Raw genomic sequence first — 26550 nt, 5'->3', positions numbered from 1 at the left:
CGAATACAAATATGTTATTTGGCAAAGCACAAATAGTGGGTTTTATACGAATATTTGTTTCATACAAATATTTGTTTTTGGGAAGAAAAAAAACAAAACATGTCAAATACCAGTTTGCAGGTGGGTTACATCATTATCTCCTCTGTTCCACTGTTACATCTATCAGGGGTAAGTCCCAAATGGACTCTCCATAACCTGTTGTTCGCCTTCTCCTTTCCACAAAGTTAGGTTGTCAAAAATAGGCAAAAAATGAAAAGTGCAAAGCAAGAATCACCTTTGAAGTTCTTCTACATGTTACATGGTGTTCTGTCTCTGTGTTACAGGTGTATAAATAGGTAGAGGTCTGTCTGCAATGAGTCGATGAGTAAAGTTTTAGCTCAGTAATCAGCGCAGTCGTCTTTGATCTGGGAGACTCCAGTTCGAGACCCAATGTGGGGACCTCCTTCGTAACGTAACCCTAACCCTTTATTCATGAACACTTATTGTAACGCTTTAATCTTCTAAAATTAAAAGCATAATAAATACAAAAACAGGATTTTTAAGCCTCTTTTCAATTTTATTCCAATACAAATACAAATAATTTTTGCTGCCTCAACAAATACAGTTACAAATACAAATACTGGACTCTCTGCACATCCCTGCTGTAAACAAACAAAAGTTAGGAATACAATCACTGTCACTCACCAAAACGCATTGTGTGTGTCCTTGTGATCTAACAAATGTGTTGAATCAATTAGCTTCCTCATTTGGACGACTGATTTAAGTATTTTAAATCTTTCATTCTTTACATCGGTGTTTACTAGCTTGCCGTCTTCTTCTTCTCCGCCTTTGTCGGTGCATTGCTGCGTTTCTCGGCACATTATAGCCACCTTTAGATCAGTGAAACACTTTGAAACGATTGGTAGGACTGTGTAACAGGTCACTTGTATGCACGTGCATGTATATCTTTGGCTCCACAGCATCACTAGAGGCCAAAAACTCCACAGAGAACCTTTAACAAAAGTTATTTTTCTACGAAAGCAACCATTGACTTTCTACATGTTTTTTTAATTGGAAACCAATTAACAAGTTCATATAATAAACATTCATTTTAACCTTTAGCCCACCTGACCAAGGAGGTTCACTGCAGGTTCACTCCCGATTCTGGCACCAGAAAGTTGGGTTTTGAGATGCTGTTATATGATCCTACAAGCAGTTAGTTTGAGACCTTAACGATGCTTTAGATCAATTTGTCCCAACTGTTTTAACAATCTCAATCTCACCAACTAAGGCCCTGATTGGCTGTTGTTGTTTCGCTCAAATGGACAAAAAGACACTCACAAGAGCAAAACCAGACCCCTTTTTTTTTTTTTTAAATCACTGACACAATTTCCAGGCGTATTGGGCGGGTTCAGAGGTGTGGAACCAGACTATGGCGTGGTACCTGGCAACCATATTCTTTCTCATTAGGCTATAGGCTATTTCCTCAGTGTATAGCCTTTTCTTCCCTGCCTTCTTAATGATGAGTGTGTTTCTCTGTTCTCCTCTTTTCTCCTTGATCGATACCTCCAACCCTCCTCCTCTACAGTCCGTCAATACTGAATTTGGAGAGGGGGGGGGGGGGGGGGGACAAACATTTTCAGGAATGATGATGGTCTTCGGAGCGTTATTACATGAGTTCATGTGTGCACATGCGTCTCGGCGTGCACGTGTATACATTTATACCATGCGAGTGCGTGCGTGTGTGTGTGTGTGTGTGCATCCAGGTATATACAGTATTTGTGTTTATATCCTCCCCTGTGAATGCAACTTCACATCCTTGACAGGCAGAAAACACATTAATCTTTCAAACACTAATAGTGAAAGGAGAAGTAGAGAGGACAGAGAAAGTGTGTGTGTCTTTGTGTGTGTGTGTGTGTGTGTGTGTGTGTGTCTGGAAGAGGAGGAGGAGGAGGAGGAGGAGGAGGAGGGGGTGAATGAAAGATATACTCCACCTCCCGAATTAAGAAGAGGCCAAAAAAAAAAAAAAAAAAAAAGTTTGGCTTTCATGAAGCATTAGAGAGATGATTAATTTGTCGTCTCAGAGAGAAAGAGAGAGAGAGAGAGAGAGAGAGAGAGAGGGATGGAGAGGGACTGGACGAGGGTGAGGGGAAGAGAGAGAGAGAGAGAGAGAGAGAGAGAGAGAGAGAGAGAGAGAGAGGTTGTGAAGTGGCCCTTCTGTCCTTCCTCGCGGTAATAGGATTGTTCGCTCACCGACGTGCTGATTAAAATGGAAATTCAACGCAACCGCCTACTCACACACACTCACACACATACACACACACACACACACACATACACACACATTCACCCATCTCTCTCATTCACTCCCACATAAACACAACCCATTCATACAATATGCTTAATATGCAGGTGTGCGGAGACAAGGATGTGACCCGGTGTCCCACACTCTGAGGACTGGGAGGAGAAAGGAGAGAGGAGGAAATGACACACACAGAGAGAGAGAGAGAGAGAGAGAGAGAGAGAGAGAGAGAGAGGAATAAACAAGCAGAGACAAATGAAGAGAGAGAAGAGGTGAAAACAGGAAGACAAACAGAATATGGTAGAAATTAAGGAGAGAAGCAGGCAAATAAAGTTTATTATCATATTATAAGTCGGGGGGAATTAACAGATCTGTGAGGAACAGTCCCATTCCTTACAGAGCTTTGCTTTTGTGCTTATTAAAAAAGAAAATACCAATAAATAAGTACATGAAAGGCGGGGGCAGTATATCAGGAAGTGAATTAAGGTCAGCAGCAGATTCTGAGCAAACCAAGACAAGACTGTCAATATTAGAGGATTCTGCAAAACCCTGATGGCATTTTTTGTTGTTTTTTTTTATGTCCGATGCCAAAGTTTTTACATTTCCCACTTTCTGCAATATGTGCAGCTAATGTATGGTTAAGGTGAGGGAAAGGTTGTGCTAATGTGCTAATGCTAGTGATCTGCAGTCAAGGGACATTTACAGTTAGGCAACTAAAATGCTCATAGTTATTGCAGAAAAGAAACAGCGATCTCCTGTGTCAAAGTCCAGTGTTTTATTGACCCATCCATCCAACCCCGACCTCCTCCTCACACATCATAATTACTACATTATTATAACAACAGAGGGCTTCTGTCACTTGAATGTTGTTTTGAATGTTTTTTGGGGGACATTTACAGCTGATTCTGTCGTTTTTCTCGAGAGGACAGTCTCTGAAAACCAGTCTCTTGCATGAAAGTCTGACTGACCTCCACACCTTTACTACTCGCCCATTACTTCCTGCGTTGGATGTAAATCATGAGGTGCATGTAATTCTTAGGGATACTTGGACTTAACAAACAGCAGCAATGTTGGAAAGTTTTGAAGACATCACTATTTACAGCGCTACACTGTAAATAGTGATGAATGCATGCAGAATGTGGCAAAGATAAATAAGAAATGAGGAGAAGAAGAAGAGAAGTACAGCGTGAAGGATAAAAAGCATCACTTACAGGAAGGCAGACGATGTTTGTGTGTGTGTGTGTGTGTGTGTGTGTGTGTGTGTGTGTGTGTGTGTGTGAGGCAGCAGAATCTATAGACAGATTAACACTCTAATAGATGAAAATTGTAAATAATTTGCTGTAATGGTGCATCCGGGCTCTGGGAGCAAAAGGCTGATTCAACATGACACTCGATCTCAGTCCCACTCTGGGAGCCTTCAAACACCACTAAGCGATTCGCTTGACAAGCAGCCGTCTCCGTTCCCACGAACACAGAGTGCAACTCAGAGCCACCGACTCCCAGCGGTGCAGCTTAAAGCCAGAGAGAAAGATTGTGTGTGTGTGTGTGTGTGTGTGTGTATGTGTGTGTTTAAAAAGAATATCATTCTTCATTTCTTCTCCTGATGTCAGCCTTGTCATCTTCTCGCTCCCTCGTCTCCGTCTCATCATCTCTCCTCGTCCCGCCGTCCACCCTGCGCTCCTGTTTTCTACTCCTTCTTCCATCTCTACAGCTTTGCTGTAAACATTTTGTGCCTTTTCATCACTAAGACTGTTTTGTCCTGCTCTTTTAAGCTTCTTCTCCTCCTCTTTTCTTGTGCTCTCCCCCTATCATCTCATCCTTTTCCCTGTCATCTCCATCTCCTTCCTCTCCTCACCTTTTTTGCTCTTCCTCTCCTCAACCCTCTCGCTTCCTTTTATCTCATCGTTTCCTCTTCTTCCCCCTCATTTCTCCTCTACCCCTCCGTCCCTTCTCTCCCGTCCTCTCCTTGTTTTCTCTCCTCTTCTCTCCTCATCTAAACCAGCCCGTGTGTCAGCGTCTTCATACATTTTAAATGTAAGAGTTGTCAGGATAATGTCGGAGGACGGCCTGCAGGAGGCTGTCAAAGAGACAACAGATGTCCGCTCCGCAGGGCCTTTTTGTTGACTTGTTTACGAGTTGTAGGTGACAACAAACTGTTTATGAGATGTGAAGCACATGTTTTTATGGAGAGTAGAGAAGAAAAAAAAAAAAAGAAGAGGAGGAGAACAGAAGAGAGACGGGGGCACGCTGTATCTGCTGTTGGATCTCTCTGATTATAGGGATAAAGATACCACTTTGTGCCGGAAAATCTCCTCTCACTCTGGAGGCTCGGAGGGATTTTCATTTTTTTTTCTTAGAAATACCTAAAACATGTCCGCCTGCTCCCTCCGTCTCCTTCTCCTCAGGCTACGACTGAAACCAGATGTAAACGGCTAACTGCAATTTTTTTTTTGCGCTTGTTTTATTAATTAAAAGAAAACAGCTCCTCGTCAAACGCCACGAGGAGAGAACGGCACAGCAACACATGCTCACCTACTCTAAAAGGTCAGAGGTCATGAACGCTCTGCGGTTGTTTCTCAAGTGATGTGGAAGTGAAGTTGACAGGTTTTGCAGAACTCAGAAAACAAAATCAGAAATCCTTAAATTCAGAAATAGGGTTGCTAAAACGGCTATAAAACGGAATATCAGACGGACAAGCACATCAAACGTGCTCTCACACACACACACACACACACACACACACACACAAAGACACACACTATATCTGTCTCGCTCCCTGATCAGCACCATTTCCTCTCAATCCAGCAGACTCCCCGGGGAAAACAGCGACAGATACAGACAGAGAGAGGAGGATGAAATGGAGAAAAAAAAGGGGGTTTTTTTGGGTGGAGAGAAAGAGAGAGAGAGAGAGAGAGGATTGGACACAACAATTTTCTGCCCCGCGGGGGTGGACATGCATGGCCGGTCTAATCGGCTAAGGAGGGCACGACAGGAGGGCACTCTCTCCACACCTCAGGGTTCAGAGAGCACCAGCGTGTTTGTGTATATGTGTGTGTGTGTGAGATGTGTACGACACAGAGGCTGGTCAGGGTTACTGCGTCTTCAAAGCTCCCCCCCTAACCCCCCACACCCCCCCGTTCGAGCCCCTTTGTGTCAGTTTAAAGCCACTTAAGATGCCACCGGGGAGGATGTGGAAGAAAGAGTGGGAGACAGAGGGGAGGAAACGTAATCAATCGTGAACCAAAGTATCCTTCAGTGTGTTTTTTTTCTCTCTTTTTGGAAATTAATTTCTTCAGCATTGTTGTCAAACAATATTTTTACTAGTTAAAGGTCAGAAATACCAATAAAAAGGTTATTTAGGCAAGATGTCATTTATAGCTTTACAAATCCACAAACTTCACCTAAATAGACTCAATAATGACGTTTATTACTGGGCTTAGATTTGATAAAAAAAAACACTTCATATTGTATCAGTTCCTTTTTATACACAAGTTTGCTTTGAACACAAGAGAAGTATTTCAGATATAATGCCAAGACATTCAGCGTAACAAAGATCCTGCTGCGTACTGAGATTGTGCCCGAGGCCTCTGTCGGTATGAACACAGATAAGACAAGTATCGTTTGGAGAGATGCCTGATACCCGAGTTGTGGAGGCTGTGTTTTTTTCTCTGGTTATGAAAAAGCACTTGGGTAAAGCTTTATTTGACTCCAAGGTGAATCCAGCTGTATGTATCGGTGTGCATAGATGTGTACAGTTCCAGCTTTGATTTGGCAGCTAAATAGATGTCGAGACGTCTTGGTTAAAACTAGGCTATATTTGATTGGAAACTCAATGTTCATTGGACATGTAGGTAACATATAATGATTGTTCTAGCGTCATTTAGCAGCATTTAGGACCTGCTGCACAATCTAAACAAAGGTATTATGTTTAAAAAAGTTGAACTTTTCAACCAAATTTTCCACCAGTTTCAACATTGACATCTAGACCTGCTGGGATATAGAGTAAGACTGTAAGACATTAGACAGTATTTGTCCAGCAATGGGTTGATAGTGTCATATCAAGAGAATGAGAGAGTGTACAAGACAGCCAAAAAAAAAAGAGGTGGCAGAAATGAGACGGACAGAAATGGAGAGACAGAGCGACAGAGAGAGAAGGCCATTAGGACGAGGAGATAGTAAGTGAGACTGATGGAAGTAATGGGGAAGATGGAAAGACCTGACATTGAAGATTGTGAGGGACAACAAGAGGAAAAGGGGACCTGAGGAGACGATGTGCAACGAAGAGAGAGAGAGGGAGAGAAATCGGAGGAAGGAGGGAGAGGTGGACGGAGGTTGTTTCACGAACAGGTCATCGCGCCGTCATTGTCAACACATCCTCATAATTAAACAACCACATAGGTCGATTGTACCACGCACTCCAGAACGACCTATAGGAGTGTTTTCCAATATGCCGCCTCTATCGGTGCTTTCCACAACCGTTAGAAATCACTGTTAAAAATAATTATATATTTTATGATGTGACAACGCTGTGTTTAAGGTCATGGTTTGGGTTAAAATGATTTCTTGAAACACGGTGTGGGTTAAAGTTACAACTTCCTTGAAGTTAGGCAACCTTCGTCGTCATGGCAACAGTAAACACCACGACAATCATAGTTACGATTTTTTAAAAACACCGGTCTCCTGCAGCTAAGTCCATATTTTCCCATCTATCTATCTATCCATCTACCCAACCTGCCACCTCTGATTATGGAAACCTTATAGACACGTCATCTGAACTGCGTCACTTCTCTGGGTCGTAATTACTGCGGCCACTAGATGGCGTCTGTCACTGAAACTACACTATTTGACCTATACTGTCATTTTTCTTTTGAGGACGGGCTGGTCATTATGCATATCTATGTGAGTATTCATCCTCTGACCTCCAGCTACATTGCAAAAGAATTGGTGTTGCATTTCATAAGCTAGTTCAGCATTTAAACATCTTAGGGAATGTTTTTATGTCAAGTCATGTCTGATGTCACCTTCTTTCACTTTGGCTGGGCCTTGCATGTTGCTATTTCCTGGCCTCATGCAGATGTGAAAACCCTCTGAGAGAACATGATTTGGGGCTTTTTAAATAAACTTAACTCGCACCTTTTCTAAAAAGCTCATTGCCCTGATGAATATCACATACAGACCTTTTACAGACATAACAGAAAAGTTGAAATTGTGGGATTTTTCTACAGATTTTCATTCTGCAAAGGGAAAAATACCTTTTCCCTCTGGTAGGAGCATGGGCTAAGTGAACTTAAGTAAGACCTTGTGGGATCTCAAAGCCCTCCAGTTTAGGCATGAACCATTTTTACTCCCCAAAACTAAGAATAACCTTTCTATTCCAGTTCTAGCCCTGTCAGATATCTGATCCCACACCTGCTCTCAGCTCTCCTTTATGCTCCACCTTTTCTTGAAGTATTGCTTTTTTCTACCGTTTTTTTCTCCATCTTTTCTCTTTGTGTCCAGTCTGTAACTTGTTTTTTTTGGCCAGTTTTATAACATCTTAATATGTTTTATAGTTGATACAAGCCATTGCACTTAAAAGAAGGCGACTGCTAATGCCGAGTAATAAAGACCAATAACAGACAAAAGAACATAAAACAAAGCTAAGGACTCTGTGTTCAGTGTGCTATAGAGACCATGCTGTCTGTCCTTATATACAGTACATATACTGAGGATGCAACTAAAGATTACTTTCATTGTTGATTAATCAGATAATCTTTTGGTCTATAAAATATGATGAAATTACATTTCCCACAGCCAAACAGGAAATCCTCACATTTTGAGAAACCACCAAATGTTTGGCACTTTTCCTTGAGAAAATTATGTAAATGATCAAAATTGCTGATTATTTGTCTGTTGATCAACTAACTGATTAATTAGCTAATCATTTCAGCCCTATTATACACATACTGTATTTTCATTTTGAATATAAACATTTTTGTTTCATATTTTTGGTCACACTAAATCTGTGAGACTTTCCTCCAAAGAAAAACAACAGTTATAATGTATTTTTATAGATTGATAAAATGGGAGGTTGGGGTGGACGGATGAGTCAACAAAACATCTGTAACAACTTTAATAGGAGAGATTACTGTTTGTTTCTCATTTCCAAATACGAGTCCCAATGACCGTCATTTTAACCCAAACCATGATCTTCCCCAAGGGGTGCCTTAACTATTGTGTTGTCACATCTTAAAACATACTTATTTTGTTTTATTTTAATTTGAACAGTGATTCATAACAATTGGACAATAATGGAAAAACCCTACAAATCTTACTTCTTAACTGGGAGATATCACACCCTCTCAAATGGTTTCTTCTCCTCTGCGTGGAAGAATAAACTCAACATCACCAGTAAGCTAGCTTTGTTCACTGAAGCTGTGAGTGCTTTTCAGTAGCCCCAGATGTTTGTATTGAACCAATTAAAAGATAGAATATCCCTTCGCTCTTTTTTTGAGTTGGGTGTCCATGATGAAAAGCTGAATGAATCACATCGGTATGGGTTCATAGTGTCACCACAGCCTCAATAAATAATAATGTAGAAGAAGATGAACAAAAGTGCATAAAAACCAAGAAATGTGATTGAATAGTGACTTTACTTACTTTCAGACCCTCTTTGTTGAGGAGCCTGGTTTTCATGTAAGAGGCCACTGACACCTAGATAACACCATTTCCTCTAGCTGAATTTCATGAGGCAATAACCTGTTACCTTAACCTCATTTTCCAAACCCAAAGACCCATCACAGAGCCCAGTCAACCAGAAAGAAAAACACAAGTGCTATTGAAAGGTGGTAATGGTGTAAATGGTTGATGCACAAGAGGAAAAGGCTTAGACGGGGGGGTTGAGGTTGGAGGTGAGAGGAATTGACAGGAGGATGGTGGAGGAGCTTCAGCTGAACAGTTCAATATTTTGCTTCCAGACTAAAAATCATTAAGTTATGAATAATTCAGATCATTTTATGTGATCACAGATATTTGTGGATTATCTAATTTCCAAAAAATTTGGCTGTAAACATTGTAAAGGGGGGCAGGTGGGCAGAAAATACATAACCACAATGTCCTGATAGCTTATATATGGACATTTTCAGTATTTAGAAATAAAAGATCTCGCTGGAAACCATTAAAATGACTGTTTAGAGGTGAATTTCTATGTGACAGACATCCTCTAATTGCCAGAACTTTTTTTTTGTCCACACCACCTTTGACAAACATTTGTCAGCTCTGGCTAGCTAACATATGACACATATTCCACTAAGAAACTAGCTAGTAGCAGTGATAACGCTAACACAGACTACACAAAGTTAACTTTACAGGCACTGAGAAGTGAACTTAATGTGTCCCAAACCATCAACCAGCACCAAAGGTTAAAAGCACAGAAGTTCCCCTCACAAAAGTAACATTAGCATGAGCTTGACAGCTTCACAGCACAGATGCACTAATTTTGGTCATATTTGTAGCATTAGCATTCTGAAAACCCTGCTGTTTCCTCATAATATGCTAGACACTGGATTGTGGTGCAAATCGGCAATACAGGATTTATTTAGTATTACTTATCAACCAAACAGCATCATGACAAAAGACTATGCACACTTGTAATGGAGTGCATTGCCTCTTGTAACGTAACAACACAATGCATTTTGCACCAAAAGCTATCAGCTTGCACAGCACACTGAAAACAACACATCAAACTGATCACCAAAGCATTGATCAGAGGCTAACGAACGTTTGCACTCTTTATTCAACAGCCTTAAACACACAGTACAAGAGTGAGCTGTCTGACCTTGAATAAAGGATTTCTCCCTGCAGTTTCAGTGTAAAATCATCCACCGCCTTCATTAAATTCAGGACTCTGACCAGATCTCTGAAGCTAACAGCTAATTCTACACTCTGAGCTGACTGGGAGGTTTCCTTCTTGGGATAATGAACATTCTCCATCCATAACTTCTGCGATTTGTGCAGCTTAAGGCAGAAAAATAACTTCACATGCTGATCTTCTCATAAGCTCTCAGTCATTGCGGTTTGTCTTCTGCCCCCCCTCACCGATGACATCACTTGGAAACCCGCCTATGCCACGCCATCTATGAGTGTCAAGCTGTTTAAAATGATTTTAATGTCAAAGTCTAAAAGCTTTGTCCTCATTATAATTGAATGCCCAGTACTCAAGTACGCAAATTATCTCTTTTTTTCCCTTTTTGGTTTGACTAACACTCTGCAATTAGCATATTTTGAAATGAGAGTATTGTAATATAATAACAGAACAGTACTTGTCTGCTGTTTATCAGTGACCACTGCTCATTTAAACACAAAAACCCTTCCCTACTTTTTCTCACAGTAGATTGTATTTTCATTCCCCGCTTGCTAGCAACCAGTTACTTACGTGCTTATTTGGATGATTGGATTAGGATTTAGCAATTTACCACAACTGTGATTTTGCCCCACTAAATCCAGAGCAGAAATTCAGTGAAAGTTGTTAAAGCATCAGAACAGAAAAAGGGAGGGAAAAAAAAAGCAGCCATTCAGAGGAAGATAAACTTTTGGCTCAATTTCCTTTAGCCTCAGGCAATTTATCTATCATGTTTCTGTAGCAGTACCCCCCACCTATAAATACTGCTCAATTGACCACTTTGTTCATCCCTGGGACAAAAATGGGACGACTGTTGCAAGAACTGTTTGTTTGAGGTGAGTACAAGAGACAAAAGGAGAGATGTGGATTAAAAAAAAAAATGGAGGGGAGGGGGAGAGGAAGGAAGCTGTGAGGAGAAGAGATGAAAGGAGGAAAGAGGTGAGACTGACACTTTGTTGAATGACCTCGCTTCTCCAGAAACGTCTTAGAATTCTTCTTTTTTTTTTTTTTTTTTCTCCTCTGTGTTTGTTATTTTTGATAAATGAAAGAAGAAAGTCAAACAGACAGAAGAAATGGACTCGAAAAGAAAGCACAGTGTAAAGTGACCTTGTGTGTGTTTCCTCTCTCTGGTTGTTTTAGTGGAAAACGCTGTAAAAATAAGATGTTGCTCAGTTACAGCGGCGGTTACATGATGTCTGACTGACTTGACAGAAGCTTTTTGTCTGTACAACAGAAGCATGTTGATGTAAACAGGACTAGGAAGATAAAGAGCCGGCACAAGGTTAGATTCACTCTTTACTTTATGTACAAAGAAAGTAACATTGTGTGACAACACGGCTGCCACGCTCAATTCACACATGTTGTGGTCATCAGGTTTAGACCACATGGCCTTGTCCCGCTCATTCTGCTCTCAAAGCAATGTGTGGTTGGATTGTAAAGCCTTATACAGTTATATATGATGGAGAAAAAAACATCTTGGAATTGAAGAAGCAACAAATATTTATCCTCTCACATGATGACATTATATGGACTCCTGAGATATCAACATGAACATTGTCAACATTACAGAAAGATTTAGCATTTAGCACACAGATCACTTCTTTAAAGACCTTCACAAAGTATCTTATCTTACCTCTAGGAGTCTTCCTAAGTGGCACCAAAAGTTAGGTCCTTGTCAAGCCTAGGATCCTTGTGGCCTGAGGGTAGAAGCTCATCCCGAGCCTCTCTCAGCGCCGGGGTGGTGTATCTGGTACGTTTTACGACTGTAGCAGGGAGAAAAGGTTGTTATCCGGGTGGTTGGGATCCTTAATGATTCTCTGAGGCTTATTCTTGCAGCGCCTGGTGTAAATATCCTTTAGGCAGGGTAAAGCACTGCCTATTGTATTTTCAGCTGAACAAACCACTCTTTCCATGCTTTAAATCTTTTATGCAAAGCACCTTGAATTGCCTTGCTGTGGAAATGTGCTATATAAATAAACTTGCCTTGCATTGCCTTGTCTTGTCTTGGCGGCCATGTGTCGTAGTTTGTTTACATACTTTGACCTTAGCAAGATGGCTGCATGGTTGCTCTTCCCGAACGCAGGTAACAATTCTGCTCTATAGTCGTTTTTTAATGGTGTGTAGCAGTGGTCCAGAGTGTTTATTCCCCTTTTTGCACATTCAATATGTTGATGGAAGTCAGGCATAGCCTTCTTAAGGTTAGCCTGATTGAAGTCACCAGCTACAATGAGCGCAGCATCAGGATTACCGGTCTGTACGCAGCTCAAGTCTTTGCAAAGATCCAACAGGGCAGCTTCTTTACACACTTGTGGTGGGATGTGTACCACTATGATAATGACCAATGTAAATTCCTTTGGAAGAAAGTGTGGTCTGCATTTGATTGACAGTAACTCCAGATCATGTGAGCAGGAATGGGATAGCATTTTAATGTTCACCATAAAGCACACGCCTCCTTCTTGCCAGAGTCCTTTGTTCTGTCAGATTAGTATACAGACAGAGAGTCACCTGGTTTAAATGACGCTGTCTGCTATTCCAGGGTTTAGTCAAGTTTCAGGGAAACAAAAGGACTTTACGGTTCCTGATATCCCATTGGAAACTGATGCGGACATGGAGGTCGTCCAGGTTATTATCCGACAGCTGTACGTTGGCTAGCAGGATGCTTGACAAAGAAGATTCATGTGGCCGGGATCACAGCTGCTGTTTAATACCTCCACGTTTACCTCAGTGTTGAGATAAATGCAGAGATGGATGTAAAGATGGTCTCGCATGTCTATGTGATCGAGCCAGCCGCTGGTGTTTGTCCCTTCCACCTTTTCCTTGATGTTTACTCCAATTTTTACATTTGAAAACCTCGTATCCCTATCCTGATGAATGACTGACAGTCGTATGTTATCCTTGTCCAATATTACTCATAAAAAGTACAACTAATATAGTAAAAATAAATGTCAAGAGCATACATTTGCATAAATTTAGCAGAGCTAATGGAGAGGCAATTGGATAGGTCTGCACCTTCCAGGATAAAGGCTTCATCAGTCTGAGTTAGTCATATCAAGTGGATATCTGCCACATTTACAGTCTTTTTAGCATCAAATTCCCTCTTTGTGTTTCCTCGGGCAGTGTTTCCCTGTTGAGCTGCAGATGGAAGTATAGTGACAAAAAGAGGGACTTTGGCACTAAAAAGACTGTAACATTGAAAGATATCTACTTGATTTGACTCATTTGGACAGCTGAAACTTCATATTAGCTTCAAATAAACTGTTTAATACATTTACTGTGGATTTTGTCCCCCATCACTTACATTGTGAAGGGATCTTCTAATGGTCGGTATGAACAGGAGGAATGATTACAGCAAGTATCATTTGGGTACCTTTTAGTGAGGAACTGAGGGAACTCTAAAACTAAAAGACAGGGTGGGGTTGGTTGGGATTGGTTGACAGGTGACCGGTCTGTGTCAGCAGATGTGAAATAAAACAATGAATATACAAGAGCACATAGAAAGAAAGAACAATAGATATACAGTACCAGTTGATTGGTACTGTAGATAAATAGACATAGATAGACAGCTGTTGATGAATGTACACTTAAAGAAACTATGAATAAATTGGGTTCTGCATAAATAATTCTGACAGATGGCTGAGATATCCTGAGTTATCAACCCTGCAAGGAGAGAGTCACGCAAACTGTCAGCTCTGGTGTCACTACATTGTTTCAGTTTGTTGTGGTGAGCTGATTGGATCCTTATTAACTCGACTGTCATCTAAATATACTTTAAATATTGTCTTATTATTCTATTAAAACTGCAAAGAGACTCGTTACGTGCAGCAGCTGACTGACTGAGCAGGTGTAGTGACTCAGGAATCCTCTGAACTACCTCGAACTCATCTCAGACTCAGGAGCTGCTTTAAGCACCAAAATGTTTTGTGAATTGATCTTAAACCAAACATGTAGGAGTCCTGAATTTAGGACTGACACACCCCTTGTGTTTTAGGAATTTCTTTAGCCTTAGGATGTTTTGTGAATACGGCCCCTGGTGTTCACCTTTTACTGTGGAAAATCCTCTCGTGTGCAGGAAATGATTTTTAAGACATAAAGAACACAGAAAGAAAAAAACACAATACATACAATAAATGCAAGCGAAGTAAAGAAGCACTACAGCTCTGGCTTCATCTAGGATCCACTTAAGGTGGCACCAACCCACTAAAAAAAACTGCATGGTAAAAAAAAAAAAAAAACAACAATCTTTCTGGATTATTTCCAATAATTCTTTATAGAATGAAGTACTGAAATTACTCAATATTGCCAAGCAGCCAATTTCAACATTGAACACAGTCAGCAAAAACTGTTGTCTGGGCCTAAGTGGCACTTGATATTTAAAATATAAATAAAACGAGAGACCCTGATCTCACTCGCTGTCAGGTCAAAACCTCTGTTCTCTTCAGCTCTACTTACTGGCTGTCAGCTGAGAAAGCTTTTATACTGGACAGACAGCTCAGCAGGATTGGTGCCATTGACTTAAATGGCTACCTGGACTCCACCCACCTGATTCTCCTTTACTAACCTTACTAACCTCTCTATTCACCTCTCTTTTTTTTTTTTCTTTTTTCATTTTCTGTCCTACCTCTCTCTTCTTTCTATCTTAATTATCACATCTGCCTCTCTCTCTCCCTCCCTCCCTCTCTCTCTCTCTCTTTCTCTCTCTCACTTACTGTGATTAGGTTGGGAAAGGAGCCAGAGAAAGCTCTTATAGTCATCACATCAGCCTGGCTCTGCTTCATCATTTACTCACACACACACACACACACACACACACACACTTACTTGCTCTACACCAGCACCTACACAGTACACGGAGATTCAGGGAAACGTTCCCTACTGTTAGATTTGTCATTTTGCTAAGCAGTCTGTTAATAACTATCGAGATCAAACGGTCGCGTGTGATGCGTGGCGGGTCGACTCGCTAATGGAACTGTACACACACACACGCGTACGTCAATTTTTCAACTTGTGTGTGTTAAAAGGTATCGACAAATCGGCGCGTTTCTGTAACAAATAAGTGGTGTAAACTGAACAAGAGGAGATGCTTTGAGTTGTTTTTGTCACTTTTTTGGACATAATTGCTCAAATTCTGATATTACAGTCATTTTAGAGTGTTTGTGATGCCCAGAAAAAAAAGTGGTAATCATTTTAAAACAGTATATTTGGTAATGACTGTATAGAAGAAAGTGTTTTTGGGCGAGAGGGCAGAACTCTAAGAGCATTAAATGAATCTTGAATCTTGTTTTATGTGGTAAGAAATGTATCCAGCACTTTAGTTTGTCCTTAAAGTGGCTGTAATCAATATTTTTATTATAACAATGTACTAAATGATGAATCTACAGTGAATTATCAGTGACTCTGCAGCTCCCCTCGGCTTTATGGAGCTTTGTAGTGAATTTCAGCTCATTGTTAAACTGTTTGGCTGCAACTTTACCGTTTTGGGTTCACTCTCAGTTCTCCCATAGCGTCGTTTTCAGAGAAAAAGCTCTAAAGACCCCACTGCACACTACCTGCTCAGCACCAAAAGGAAAACAGACATAGTTAGCGACTAGCTGGTGAACACAGTGGAGCATTTAGCAGCTAAAGAGCCAGATATTTCCCTCAGGAGTCGGTAGAGAGCAAAAACAAAAAACAGAGTGAATATTGGACTTAGATTCACCAGGTGGACAGAAACACGACTCCAAACGACTGATGATGTTGCTCAGTAACTGCTGGATGTGGAAATAAACAACAAGTTCAACATATCAAGTTAAAAAGTGATGATATGTCAGTGTTGCGTTCATAATTTGACACCGGCAGCAGACAGTTATTGCAGGTTTAAGGATAAATACGTCAAATTAGAGAGAAATAACAAAACTTGATTGTTCAGGTATTGATCTTTTTATGGCTTTTACTTCATCATATTTTAAAAATATGAACTGAAATTAAACTTTAAGTGTAATCTGCTGGTTGTCACCAAACATATTTTTGTTTTATTTTATTGTAGTGTATTTTTTCCTGAGGCCTGCGTCTATTTAAGTCAGTTTCAAATCATGTTCTTCAGCATTTTGTCTTCAGCAGGATTTACCTGCATTTAAGACAAAAACAATACATTTCTGAACATAATTTTAAAGACAAACATTTTTTCCTTACTTCCTGTGAAGCCTGTCTTTTGATAATTGCTACACTAGACATGTACTCACAATATATGACCTTAACCTGACTTCCTGTTCTTCAGGTATCTTTAACATTTACTCAAGTGAGAATTTTAATGACCTTAAACACAACTAACCTGGAGGAAATAATGTCTCGTAAACATGATGTCATGTAAACACATGATGTACGTGTATGTGCTGGTTTTTCTGTGGTTTGTGCGATCAAAGGAGCTAGTGGATTGTTACCACACACACACACACACACACACACACACACACACACACACACACACTCACTAAAGTCAGCAGCTGTTGCTTTGGAAACCATACCGACGGTTTAAAGCCACCGTGAAGTGAGTAAATAAGTTGTGTGTGTGTGTGTGTGTGTGTGTGTGTGTGTGTGAGTGTTTTACAGTAACAAGGAGACATTCTTATAATTTCAGCACCAGCAAACACCTGTTATTAATTTTGCATCATTTCTCTTTTCCATTTAATTCTCCTCAACCTCTCTCTTTCTCTCTCTCTCTCTCTCTCTCTCTCTCTCTCTCTCTCCCAAAAAAAACTTGTTTGTTTTGTTTGTTTATTATCTCAATCAGGAGAGAGGATGCTTGCTAATAGGAAGTTTTAGTTACAGTGCCAGTTTGTGTATGTGAGTGACTAAAATGTGTGTGTGGGTGTGTGTGTGTGTGTTTCTAGTTAGTAGGGAATTCATCATTTCCTGACACTCCTGAAACACTAAACAAACAGAGGAGCCTCTAGCCTCTAATTACGCTGTACGCTCCAGCACTTAAACCTATTAGCACCGGAGGGGATGTTTATGTGTGTGTGTGTGTGTGTGTGTGTGTGTGTGTGTGTGTCTTCTGTGTTTGTACCGAGGTGGTCCGAGCGCTGTGTGTTGTGTTAACTTGATAACTACTTTGATAGCAGCCTACTGTGTCGATGTGTCATCTAATTACTCTGCATACATACTCTGCCGGCTGGTTAACATACTGCTATATTCAATTATAAGATGCGGGACAGTTTGAGTTCAGTCCTCAGAGTTGAAGGTCACCCGCAGTAATGAAATATTTTGGAAAGCTTTTATTTACAATGATTGAGCACAGATGGTCCTTTTTGCGTTACATTCATGCGGTTTGACACAGTCGTGCTCTGAGCTGCCCGCAGTGTTTTACTGTCGGACTTAAGTTAAAGTGCATTTAATATTCTTCTGTTTGTTTGTTTTTTTTTTTTTTTCCAAAATAAATTAGGAAAAGCAGATGGCAATGAAGTAGAAGTAAAAAGTAAAGTTATGTCTTGATCGTTTTGCAGTCAACAAAGTACTGATAGATCTGAGTAACGATGCGTTCAGACCAAATCCGGCAATCTGTGAAAAACCGCAGCAAAAACCGCAGTAGCCGTCCGGTAAGACGTTGGACTCAACATTTGCCGAAACGCTACCTGACATCACACTGCATCGGCCAATCACATACATGCATGTGCACATTCCTGGTGGATGACTTTGTAACATGAACGCTGTATTTGCTGTTTACCTGATGATCGTTGCAACAAAAGATAAAACAGTTGCCGCTGTGATAACTTTCCAGAGTCGGTGTTTTGGCTTCTGATAAGTCCTTAAACGCATTAATCTGTAACTCCAACCCCACTTCCTGGATCGTATTCCAATTTCTCACCGGTACCTCAAACAACACGCCCCCAACCACTGCAGCCCGCTGTGCCGTCATGCTGCGTTTGGTGTAAATGCAGCCTAAAGCCCTCAGAGTGTTTACAGATCTCTTATTTAAAAGGAGACATTGTGCAGTCAGCAAGGAAACCATCACACCAGTTACAACATATAATAATCTTTACTTAAACGATGAGTTGATTAATTGATTAGTCAATTAACAGAACTTTTTTGATAATTGATTAATTGTTTTAATAAGTAAAAATGCCAAACATTTGCTGGTTCCAGCTTCTAAAATGCAAAGATTTACTGCTTTTCTGTGTTTTCATATAGTTGTAATTTTGGGTTTTGAATTGTTGGCGATGTCACCTTTGGCTGTGGAAAATTACAGGTATTTTTCACTATTATGGCATTTTTATAGGCTAAAGGATTGATCAATTAATCGAGACAATAATCAGCAGATTAATTGATAATGAAAATAATCGTTGGTTGCAGCCTCACTTTACTTAACAAGGTTACAAAGTGCTTTACAATGTGCAAACACGAATACAGTCCATGTATGTACATCAGTTGTAATTGTAGAGGGTTTCTGCAGTGTGTTCATATGTGCGGTGGTGGAAGACAGATTCAGAACCTTCAGAGTGGAGGTATCTTACATTAAAACACAGTAAATATGGATGATTTGTATTCATATCCTGGTAAGCCCTGCTGACTTCTGTAAACAGTCTGCTGAACAGTAGCCTTGTGGCCAGTGTTTGTCTATCTGCTTTGTATGGATTTGTCATCTCGAGAAGAGATTCTCAACTGTGCAAGTGGTATTTGAGGCAGACAGTAAGCACATGTATTGGATGTTTTGATCTTTATTCATTTTACTCGGAGAAATCGAGGTTGAAGGATCAATAGAAAGGTAGAATAAGAAGCAATAAGTAATCAAGGAAATGGTTAAAACATGTAAAACAAAAGCTGTAGTAAAGAAAAGGTATAGTGTGAGCTCCTTGTATGTGTGTGTGTGTGTGTGTTGTCTCACTTCCCCCACAGACCACAGTAATAAACAGGGTCTATCTGTGTGACCTCTGTGGTACGCTGTGCCACAGAGGTCACACAGATTGACCCTGGTCAATAACTCAACGACTGTTCTCCTTGTCATGTACTCCAGTGTAAGGAAACTCTATCTGAGCCATTAGAAATGTATTATACAGACAGTAAGACACATTATATACAATGAGTCCCAGCGGTACTGTAAATATAGGGATGGTTATTTTTATAATGCTTGTTAATTAAATCAAGAAGGGTAATAGATTCAGATACGTTCAAAAAGGTGTTGGTAATTTCATATTTTCCAAGTTTTCTCTTTATTTTATATTACCTCACTTAATATTAATGCTGTCTATGCTGTTCAACAATGTGTTGAACAAGAAAACAGTTGTATTAAGCATAAAAAATGTATATTCATGGATACATTTGTATAAAAAAAATCCAATATTTTTGGTGCAAAACTGTTAAAATACAAAAAAAAAAAACAATGAGCCTCATGTATAAACCACAACATAAGAAGTTTTGACTTCATTCTAATGATAATTAGAAAGCAAAAGATTGGATTCTGTGTGGTCGAATATAATTCTGGTTTGATTTGAGGCTCTTTTTTTGGGGGTGATAATATAAAGGATGGATGGAGCAGGAAGAGGCCACATGTAGAAAATGGTGTGGATATAAATGAGAACACCTACGGCTTACATACTGTGACCGTCTCAAAACACACAAGTAGAATGTACGTATGTGACAACTGATTTCCCAAACATGTGTATGTCCACACTTACCTGGTAAGAGAGACAAAACGGTCTCCTGTCTACATCGGCTGCACAGCAGGTGGAGCTCCGCAGGCTGCCAGTCGCCTTGTTCTTCCCATCTGGGAGCTTTGATCATTGGGGGGGGGGGGGGGGGTGGTGGCAGCAGGGAACCAGGCAGGACAGGTGGAGCTCCGTGTTTGAGGGAGACCCGCTACATCCTCCTGATAGCTGCTCTGTTTGGACACACCTTCCCATTCACTTGATATAAAAGTGAATAATACTGTATAAAACACTTAAACTCTGTTCTATTGTTTGATTATCCTTCATGTGTGTATTCTGTGTGTGTGTACAGGCGGTGCCGAAGCCCATAGCCATGGAGCCGTGCTGGGGGAGCAGAGCGGGAGTTCTGACGGTGTTGCTGTATCTGCCCAGAGTCCCGTCTGGAATACCTCCACCAGGACAGTCTGGTACGACCCACACGAATACGCTCAAACAGATATTCATCTGTCTCAAATGAGGATTCTTAAAATAATTTAGATAATAAAGATAATTTTCTTTGGCTGAAGCAGCAGAGGTAGCAGGGTTAGCTACTAGGGGTGTTCCCGAATACAAATACATTATTAGGCAAAGCACAAATAATAGTTTTTTTTTATGAATATTTGTTTCATACAAATATTTAAAAAAAATATTTGTTAGTTAGAGGTCTGTCTGCAATGAGGTGATGAGTAAAGTTTTAGCTCAGTAGTCAGTGCAGTCGTCTATGATCTATGGTCTATGACTCCACTTCAAGACCCAGTGTGGGGACACTCTAAGCCTCTTTCCACTTTTATTCAAATACAAATACAAATAATTTTGCTGCATCAACAAATACAGATACAAATACAAATACAGGGATCTCTGCACATCACCTACTAGCTACATGGAGATACTGTGTTGATGCTGATGTGCATCGTTTTTGTTTCCATCAGCAGAAGTATGGATATATTTGGTATTATACCAACCCCCCCCACCTGCCAATTTCCAATTTCTTCAGCATTGTTCATGTTTTTTTTGGGCTGATTATCGACCATTTTGAAAGTAGCCTGTTGACAGTTTCTTTGTATGCTTTGCAAACACTGTCCAGTAAGGTGGTGCATAACATTATACATATTTTTTATGGAGGAAAAAAAACGCTGTCTCAACCACATTTTGTGCTGATAATTTTGAAAAGGCAGGTTGTGCATAATGACCAGCTGCAGTAGCTGCAACTATCAGCAAACCATATTTATGCCCAACTGTCAGACACTTAACAGGAACAGCTAATGTGACTTTTTATGATTAAGTGTAACACATGTCAACCGTCCTGTAGGTGATTTCTCCGTTTTCATTCGATTGTCGCTGTTGTTGTAAACTGTCAGCTGTCTCTAAGCTGTGTTTTTGTCACTGTAGGATCACAAACACACACACTCGACACCGTTTGCAATCCCTTTTTTACAAGTTGAACCGTTTTCAGAAGCTCAACGATCTCTAAAAAAGGACTCCAGATGTAGCGAGTGGTGCTTCTCGTGTGCCTTGTGGCGGCTTCCCCCACTCAGCATTCATGTAAAAAAAAAAAAAAACAAGCTTTGGCAGTTTGAACAAAAGCGGAGTAAACACTCTTAAATTTGACGGCTTCTGAGGCATCATCAAAAGTGTTGATGTTTCCTGGCTCTGTCATCATTACAACATTTTACAGCCACACAGCAGAGCAAAAGTGCAGTTTAATAGTGCAGGAGGCTGTTTCATAGCCCAAAGATTACACATTCAATCCCTGCAAGTCATAACTTGAGTCAAGGCAGACCAAAGACTTTATTGGCACTTCTAACTACTAGTTTAACTACTAAAAAAAAAAAGGCGCTTATCTTAATTGTCTTAAGGTACTGCAGGTCTGCATCCAACAGTCTCTCTGTAATCACATAACGTTCAGTCCAGCACTCTGCATGAGTAATCAGGATGTCATGTCAAGTTTACTGAGTCATACAGTCAGTAAAGTAAATATAGCACAAAAAAAACAATGCATCTTGGCAATAAATCTTATATTGTTGGAAAGCCTGTTTATTTCCCTTTTTAAATGGTGCCACATTTGTAAGGAACATGCATTTGTGGGATGAGCAGCAGAGCTGAGTATGTGGGGATGCCGTCCCACAGCAGTGTGTGACCAGGCTGGTGACCAGCATGAGGAGGAGGTGCCAGGGTGTTGTGGCTGTGTATGGTTCTTCCCCATGCTACTGAGGCTCCTGTTTGTTAAATGAATAAATTGTTAAATTGCCAATATGTCTTGTTTCTTCAAACCTCAATCATCCGATCAACCAAACACCAAACAAGAGTCAATGGCAGAATAAGCTGTTTGGCATTGGCAGAGAAGTTTTGGCATATTTTTCATGGGCGTAACCCACATACTCAGCTCTGCTGCTCATCCCACAAATGCATGTTCCTTACAAATGTGGCACCATTTAGAAGGGAAATAAACAGGCTTTCCAATGGTATAAGATTTATTGCCAAGAAGCATTGTTACAACAAAGACATAATCTACCAAACACACATTTCCTCACTTTTTGTGCTACATTTACGTGTTTGATGTGTGAATTTATCCATCATCTAAGTTTGTTCTGTTCTGGAGTAGTGTGTCGACCCATCTGAATACTGTACATTCAGGCTGCATTGGCCTACAGTAGTAACCGTTAATTTGGTGATTTGCAGGTCAAAAGACGTCTGCTGGAAGTGAGGAGTTTTGTATTCATTCATATAAACTGATTATTCTTTTTTTTTATTCTGGAAATTACAATTGAAAGAGTCGTGGTTGTCACATGTTTGATGACTAGGCAACTATGTTCACAAGATCAGATTTGGATTTTTTTGAATGAAGTAAGTACCGGCGTAATATCAGCACCTACAGAGGATGTTGCATTGTAGGTTGTTTGTAGCCTTGATGTTGCTAGGCTAGCAAGAGCATTCGAGTTTATATTGAGTCTTTTAGAGTTAGTCGCCCCTAAAAGTGTTTCATTAGCTCAGTTTAGCTTGCAGGAGTGTCTGAAGGCTTGTGTAATGTGTTGAAAGTGCCTTCCTACGTCTTTACTGCAGAAATGGACCACAATCGTCTGTCAAGCAGCCGAGAATCACTGTTGTTACAGATGACGAGCAGCTAAAACAGACGGTCTTAAAAATGCCAAAGAAAATCAGGAGCAGGAGAAAGTATGAGTGTGTGACTGATGGAAAAGACACTCAATTGTGGGATATATATTGTTTTAATGAAAGTATTTCACTTTTACACTTTTTGAATACAAGGCTTCATGGATGAGGACCTTGGATTAATAGTTTCTCAGGGAAACTTTCCCAACAGGACGAATGTGAAAATGTGATGTATCTTCTTAAAGTTTTTTTTAAATAAAAACAGCTGTTGGAAAAGGAGCAGTGGTCTTATAGTCGGGCCAATTCAGTAAATGTCTAGGTTACTCACATTATATGTGTTTTTATAGCATTTAAATGACAAACTTTCAATATGACGCAGTAAAATGAAACGTTGTAACTGAAATGCTGCTGAAACAATTGATATATATATATAACTTGGGAATCCAACAACATAATTTTTAAACCAAATGTAATCCAGATTTAACCAGCATGTATTTTAACCTGCAAATTTATCAAATTGATGCTGTCTGTGAGGCTCAGATTAGGAGGTGGTCAGGAGCAAATATGCAGCTGTAAATACTGATAAACCACTTTTGTAGTACATGGTGTTGCAGAGAAAAAAAAACTCCTAAACTCACTTTTTGTCTGTCATACAATTGCAAGAAGCAGTTTGTACCTTGGCAGAGATAACAATGGTCACTGCAGTGCTGCTGTCTGGCAGTGTGGTCAAGCACAAATGTGTATTTTCTGACAGACGGTGCCTAAAAATAAAATCGAATGTCAACTGTTCGAGGGAAGTTTGAGATACAGTATGTTCTGGCTGCAGGTATATGCTGCATTTTGTATTTTGCACCCAGTTTTAGCAGCTTCAGCGTCTGTTTTCTTCTAACATATATAACATATTATCACTTCTCTCGTGTGTCATTCCTGTCGAGACTCGCTGTTTGAGCTGTTTGGTACTGAAGCTATTCGTTGATTTACCGATTTGTCGATCAGCAGAAAATCAATTATCATTTATCAAGCAAAAGTGCCAAAGATTTACTGGTTCCAGCTTCTGATTTGCTGTTTTTTTTTTCTGGGAAATTCTGCAAACCTCTTAACCGAATAAATAAATAAATAAAGCAGAAAAAAGAAAAAGCAGCAACACGACAGTTATTCTGCAGGTCAACAATTGGTTAAAATCAACATGTTTATATTGTTTCTTACTTTAAGCATCAGCATGTTTTCCAGAGCCATATTATGTATTATTCAGAAAATCTCTTGACATATGGCACCTTTCAGGAGGCCTGATGTGGTTAGACCTGCCTGGTTTCTCTCCAACACTTAATATTAGATCAATTGTTCCCCTCAAAGAGACATCCTGACTTTCCACAGTCTGAGCTCATGTTGCCACTATAGACCCACGACATGCGATATCCCCCCGGTTGCTCCAGCCGACCACCGCGGGGCTGTAAAAAAATCACTGAGATGACAGCAGCACTTCCTCATAGACCTGACCGAGGCCTGCAGCATTATGCACCGTCAGCACGAGGCCAATTTTCTTTCCCTCCAGCTCATCTTCCACCTCAGTCAACCTCTCGTACTCTCTCTGCTCACACGTTTACATTCAGTCTCCCAGACCCTTCCCCTTCTTTATATGTTCCTCTCCCCCTGCAGCTTTGCGTGAGACTGCTGTCAGTTTGTCTGTTTCAGTCTTTATAAGGTGGACTGTATGTAACTAGAGCAGGTGTGAGAAGCTTCTCTTCCTTCAGGCAGGAAGCCTTAAACATGGCGAGCGCCTGACAGAGGAGGGAAACGAGCAGAGCAGACGGAAAATGAAGCACTTTGCGAGAGAGCGTTTTTTTCTCATCTAGAAGGAGCTTTCGGTTGAAGCCTTTAAAACACAGCAACAATCGCTGTAGTCTAATTCAGGGGAGAGAAAGAGGTGGACCGAATGCGTAAGAGCGAGAAAATGAAAGCCTTCGCTTCCCTCAGAGGTAATTATGCTGCTGAAAAAAAAAAAAACCTCTGAAGAGGTTAATGGTAACAAGTGCATTAGGAGCAAATGGAGGAGCAGTAAACAGCTCAGTGTCCAAGAAAAGGAGTGGAAAACAGGCTACTTTATGTTGAGCTAAATCACAAAAAACACATTTAAACTGATTTAATTGTTGATTTGAATAAGTTGAGCTTGTAAAAATAAGTCACAGAAACCGGAGGTATGAATGGTTCGGACAACTGGTTCAACTTCGACCAAACATACTTATTATTGTTTTATATGTAATGAAGAGTGATAGCCGATATATCAGACCTGCTTACTTGCAGTTTCACCTCCAGTAAAGTGGCTTTCGACTGTCTAGCTAAGCTTTTATTTATAAGCCGTCTGATCATCCGACGGCTTTTATTCATGCTTCATTGTTCTGTGTAGTGATGTGACAGCGTTGTAGATTTCAATTAACCGTGAGCACGATGTTAACCTCACAAAGAGGCAGGGTCTCTGTCATTAGGTAAATGCTCAGTAGGTGATGTAATAAAATCTCACTACTGACAGACAAACAGATTACTCCTACATAGTTATGGTGTCAAATGAAATTTAGTGTTTTGAAAGGTTGCTGTGGTTTAGAAACAGGGAGTAGTTTGAGCGGAACCGCTGTCTGTTATGTTTACGGTGACAGCAGGAGCTTTATGTGTGTGGCTCAGTAATAAATGCTCTATATTTGTAGCAGTGGATCTTTAACGCACAACATGACGATAGTTAATTACATGGCTGTAGGAACGTATCTCACTTCCTGCTGAACTGTAAAGCTTGTAAAGGTCCCGTTCGTCGTCTGATTGAGCTGAAGGCTGTCTGTTTTTATGACTCAGATTTTGTGGTTGCACGTTAGTAATTATTCGTAATAAACGATTCTTTTCACAGTACGGATTCCTTCGAGTTGATACATGTAAATGTATCGCACCTTTCGAGTTTTGATACTTACTCTTAATACGAAATATGCTGTCAGTTTCTCCGTGACACTCGGTTATAGTACAGGCACATTCGACAGCTAGTGCTGCCTGCCCTTCAATATTTCTCTTCAGTGCATGACCAGTCATCATGTATAAGTTTACATTAATAAAGATAAAATATTAATTTAAATGCATTGATTCAGCATCCCACTAGTATGTAGGTAGGCTATATAAGCAATACGATGTTACAGAAATGTGATGTGACACTGACTAATGATCTGTTGGTCTTTTTGAGGGGCAGGTAGCAGACCTCCTAGTTCCAGAGAGCAGCAGTTCCTTCAGTCTTGTTCAATTTAACCTGCCGTCTGTCTGATTAAATCGCTTCTCGTTCACTCATACGTCTTCGTCCGAGAGAACGGTTCATTTGATCTCGTTCAGTGAGTAGCTGCCAGTAGCTGTCTCGACTCGAGTCACTCGCTGACGATCTCATCCGAGACAATGATTCCCGCTCATTCATGTTTTGAGCGACTGCAGCACCGTAGCAGGCAGTGTGAGCAGTACTCTATGATAACAGTGAGTGGGTGTGGGCGGTATGAGTGGGAAAAGTCCGGGATTCATGAGCACTCGGTATGTTCGACAGGCTGACCCCGTACAAACCGGACACTAAAACGTTTTGTTCGTTCATTTTTTCCCATCAGTATTTC

At 40.4% G+C, this 26550-nt stretch overlaps 1 protein-coding gene across 2 annotated transcripts in view; it reads left to right on the top strand.

The window, feature by feature from the left end:
* atrnl1a (attractin-like 1a) overlaps window positions 1–26550 on the top strand; it is a 322517-nt gene that overhangs the window by 281699 nt on the left and 14268 nt on the right. For both annotated transcript variants that reach the window (XM_044372295.1, XM_044372296.1), the window contains one exon: window positions 20130–20244. In XM_044372295.1, the coding sequence (XP_044228230.1) occupies window positions 20130–20244 (115 nt within the window). The remainder of the gene's footprint in view (window positions 1–20129; window positions 20245–26550) is intronic.

This window comes from Thunnus albacares, chromosome 14, assembly GCF_914725855.1.
Source record: "Thunnus albacares chromosome 14, fThuAlb1.1, whole genome shotgun sequence".
NCBI lineage: Eukaryota > Metazoa > Chordata > Actinopteri > Scombriformes > Scombridae > Thunnus > Thunnus albacares.
The sequence above is the reverse complement of the archived record's forward strand: the minus strand, read 5'-3'. Positions and strand labels throughout refer to the sequence as shown.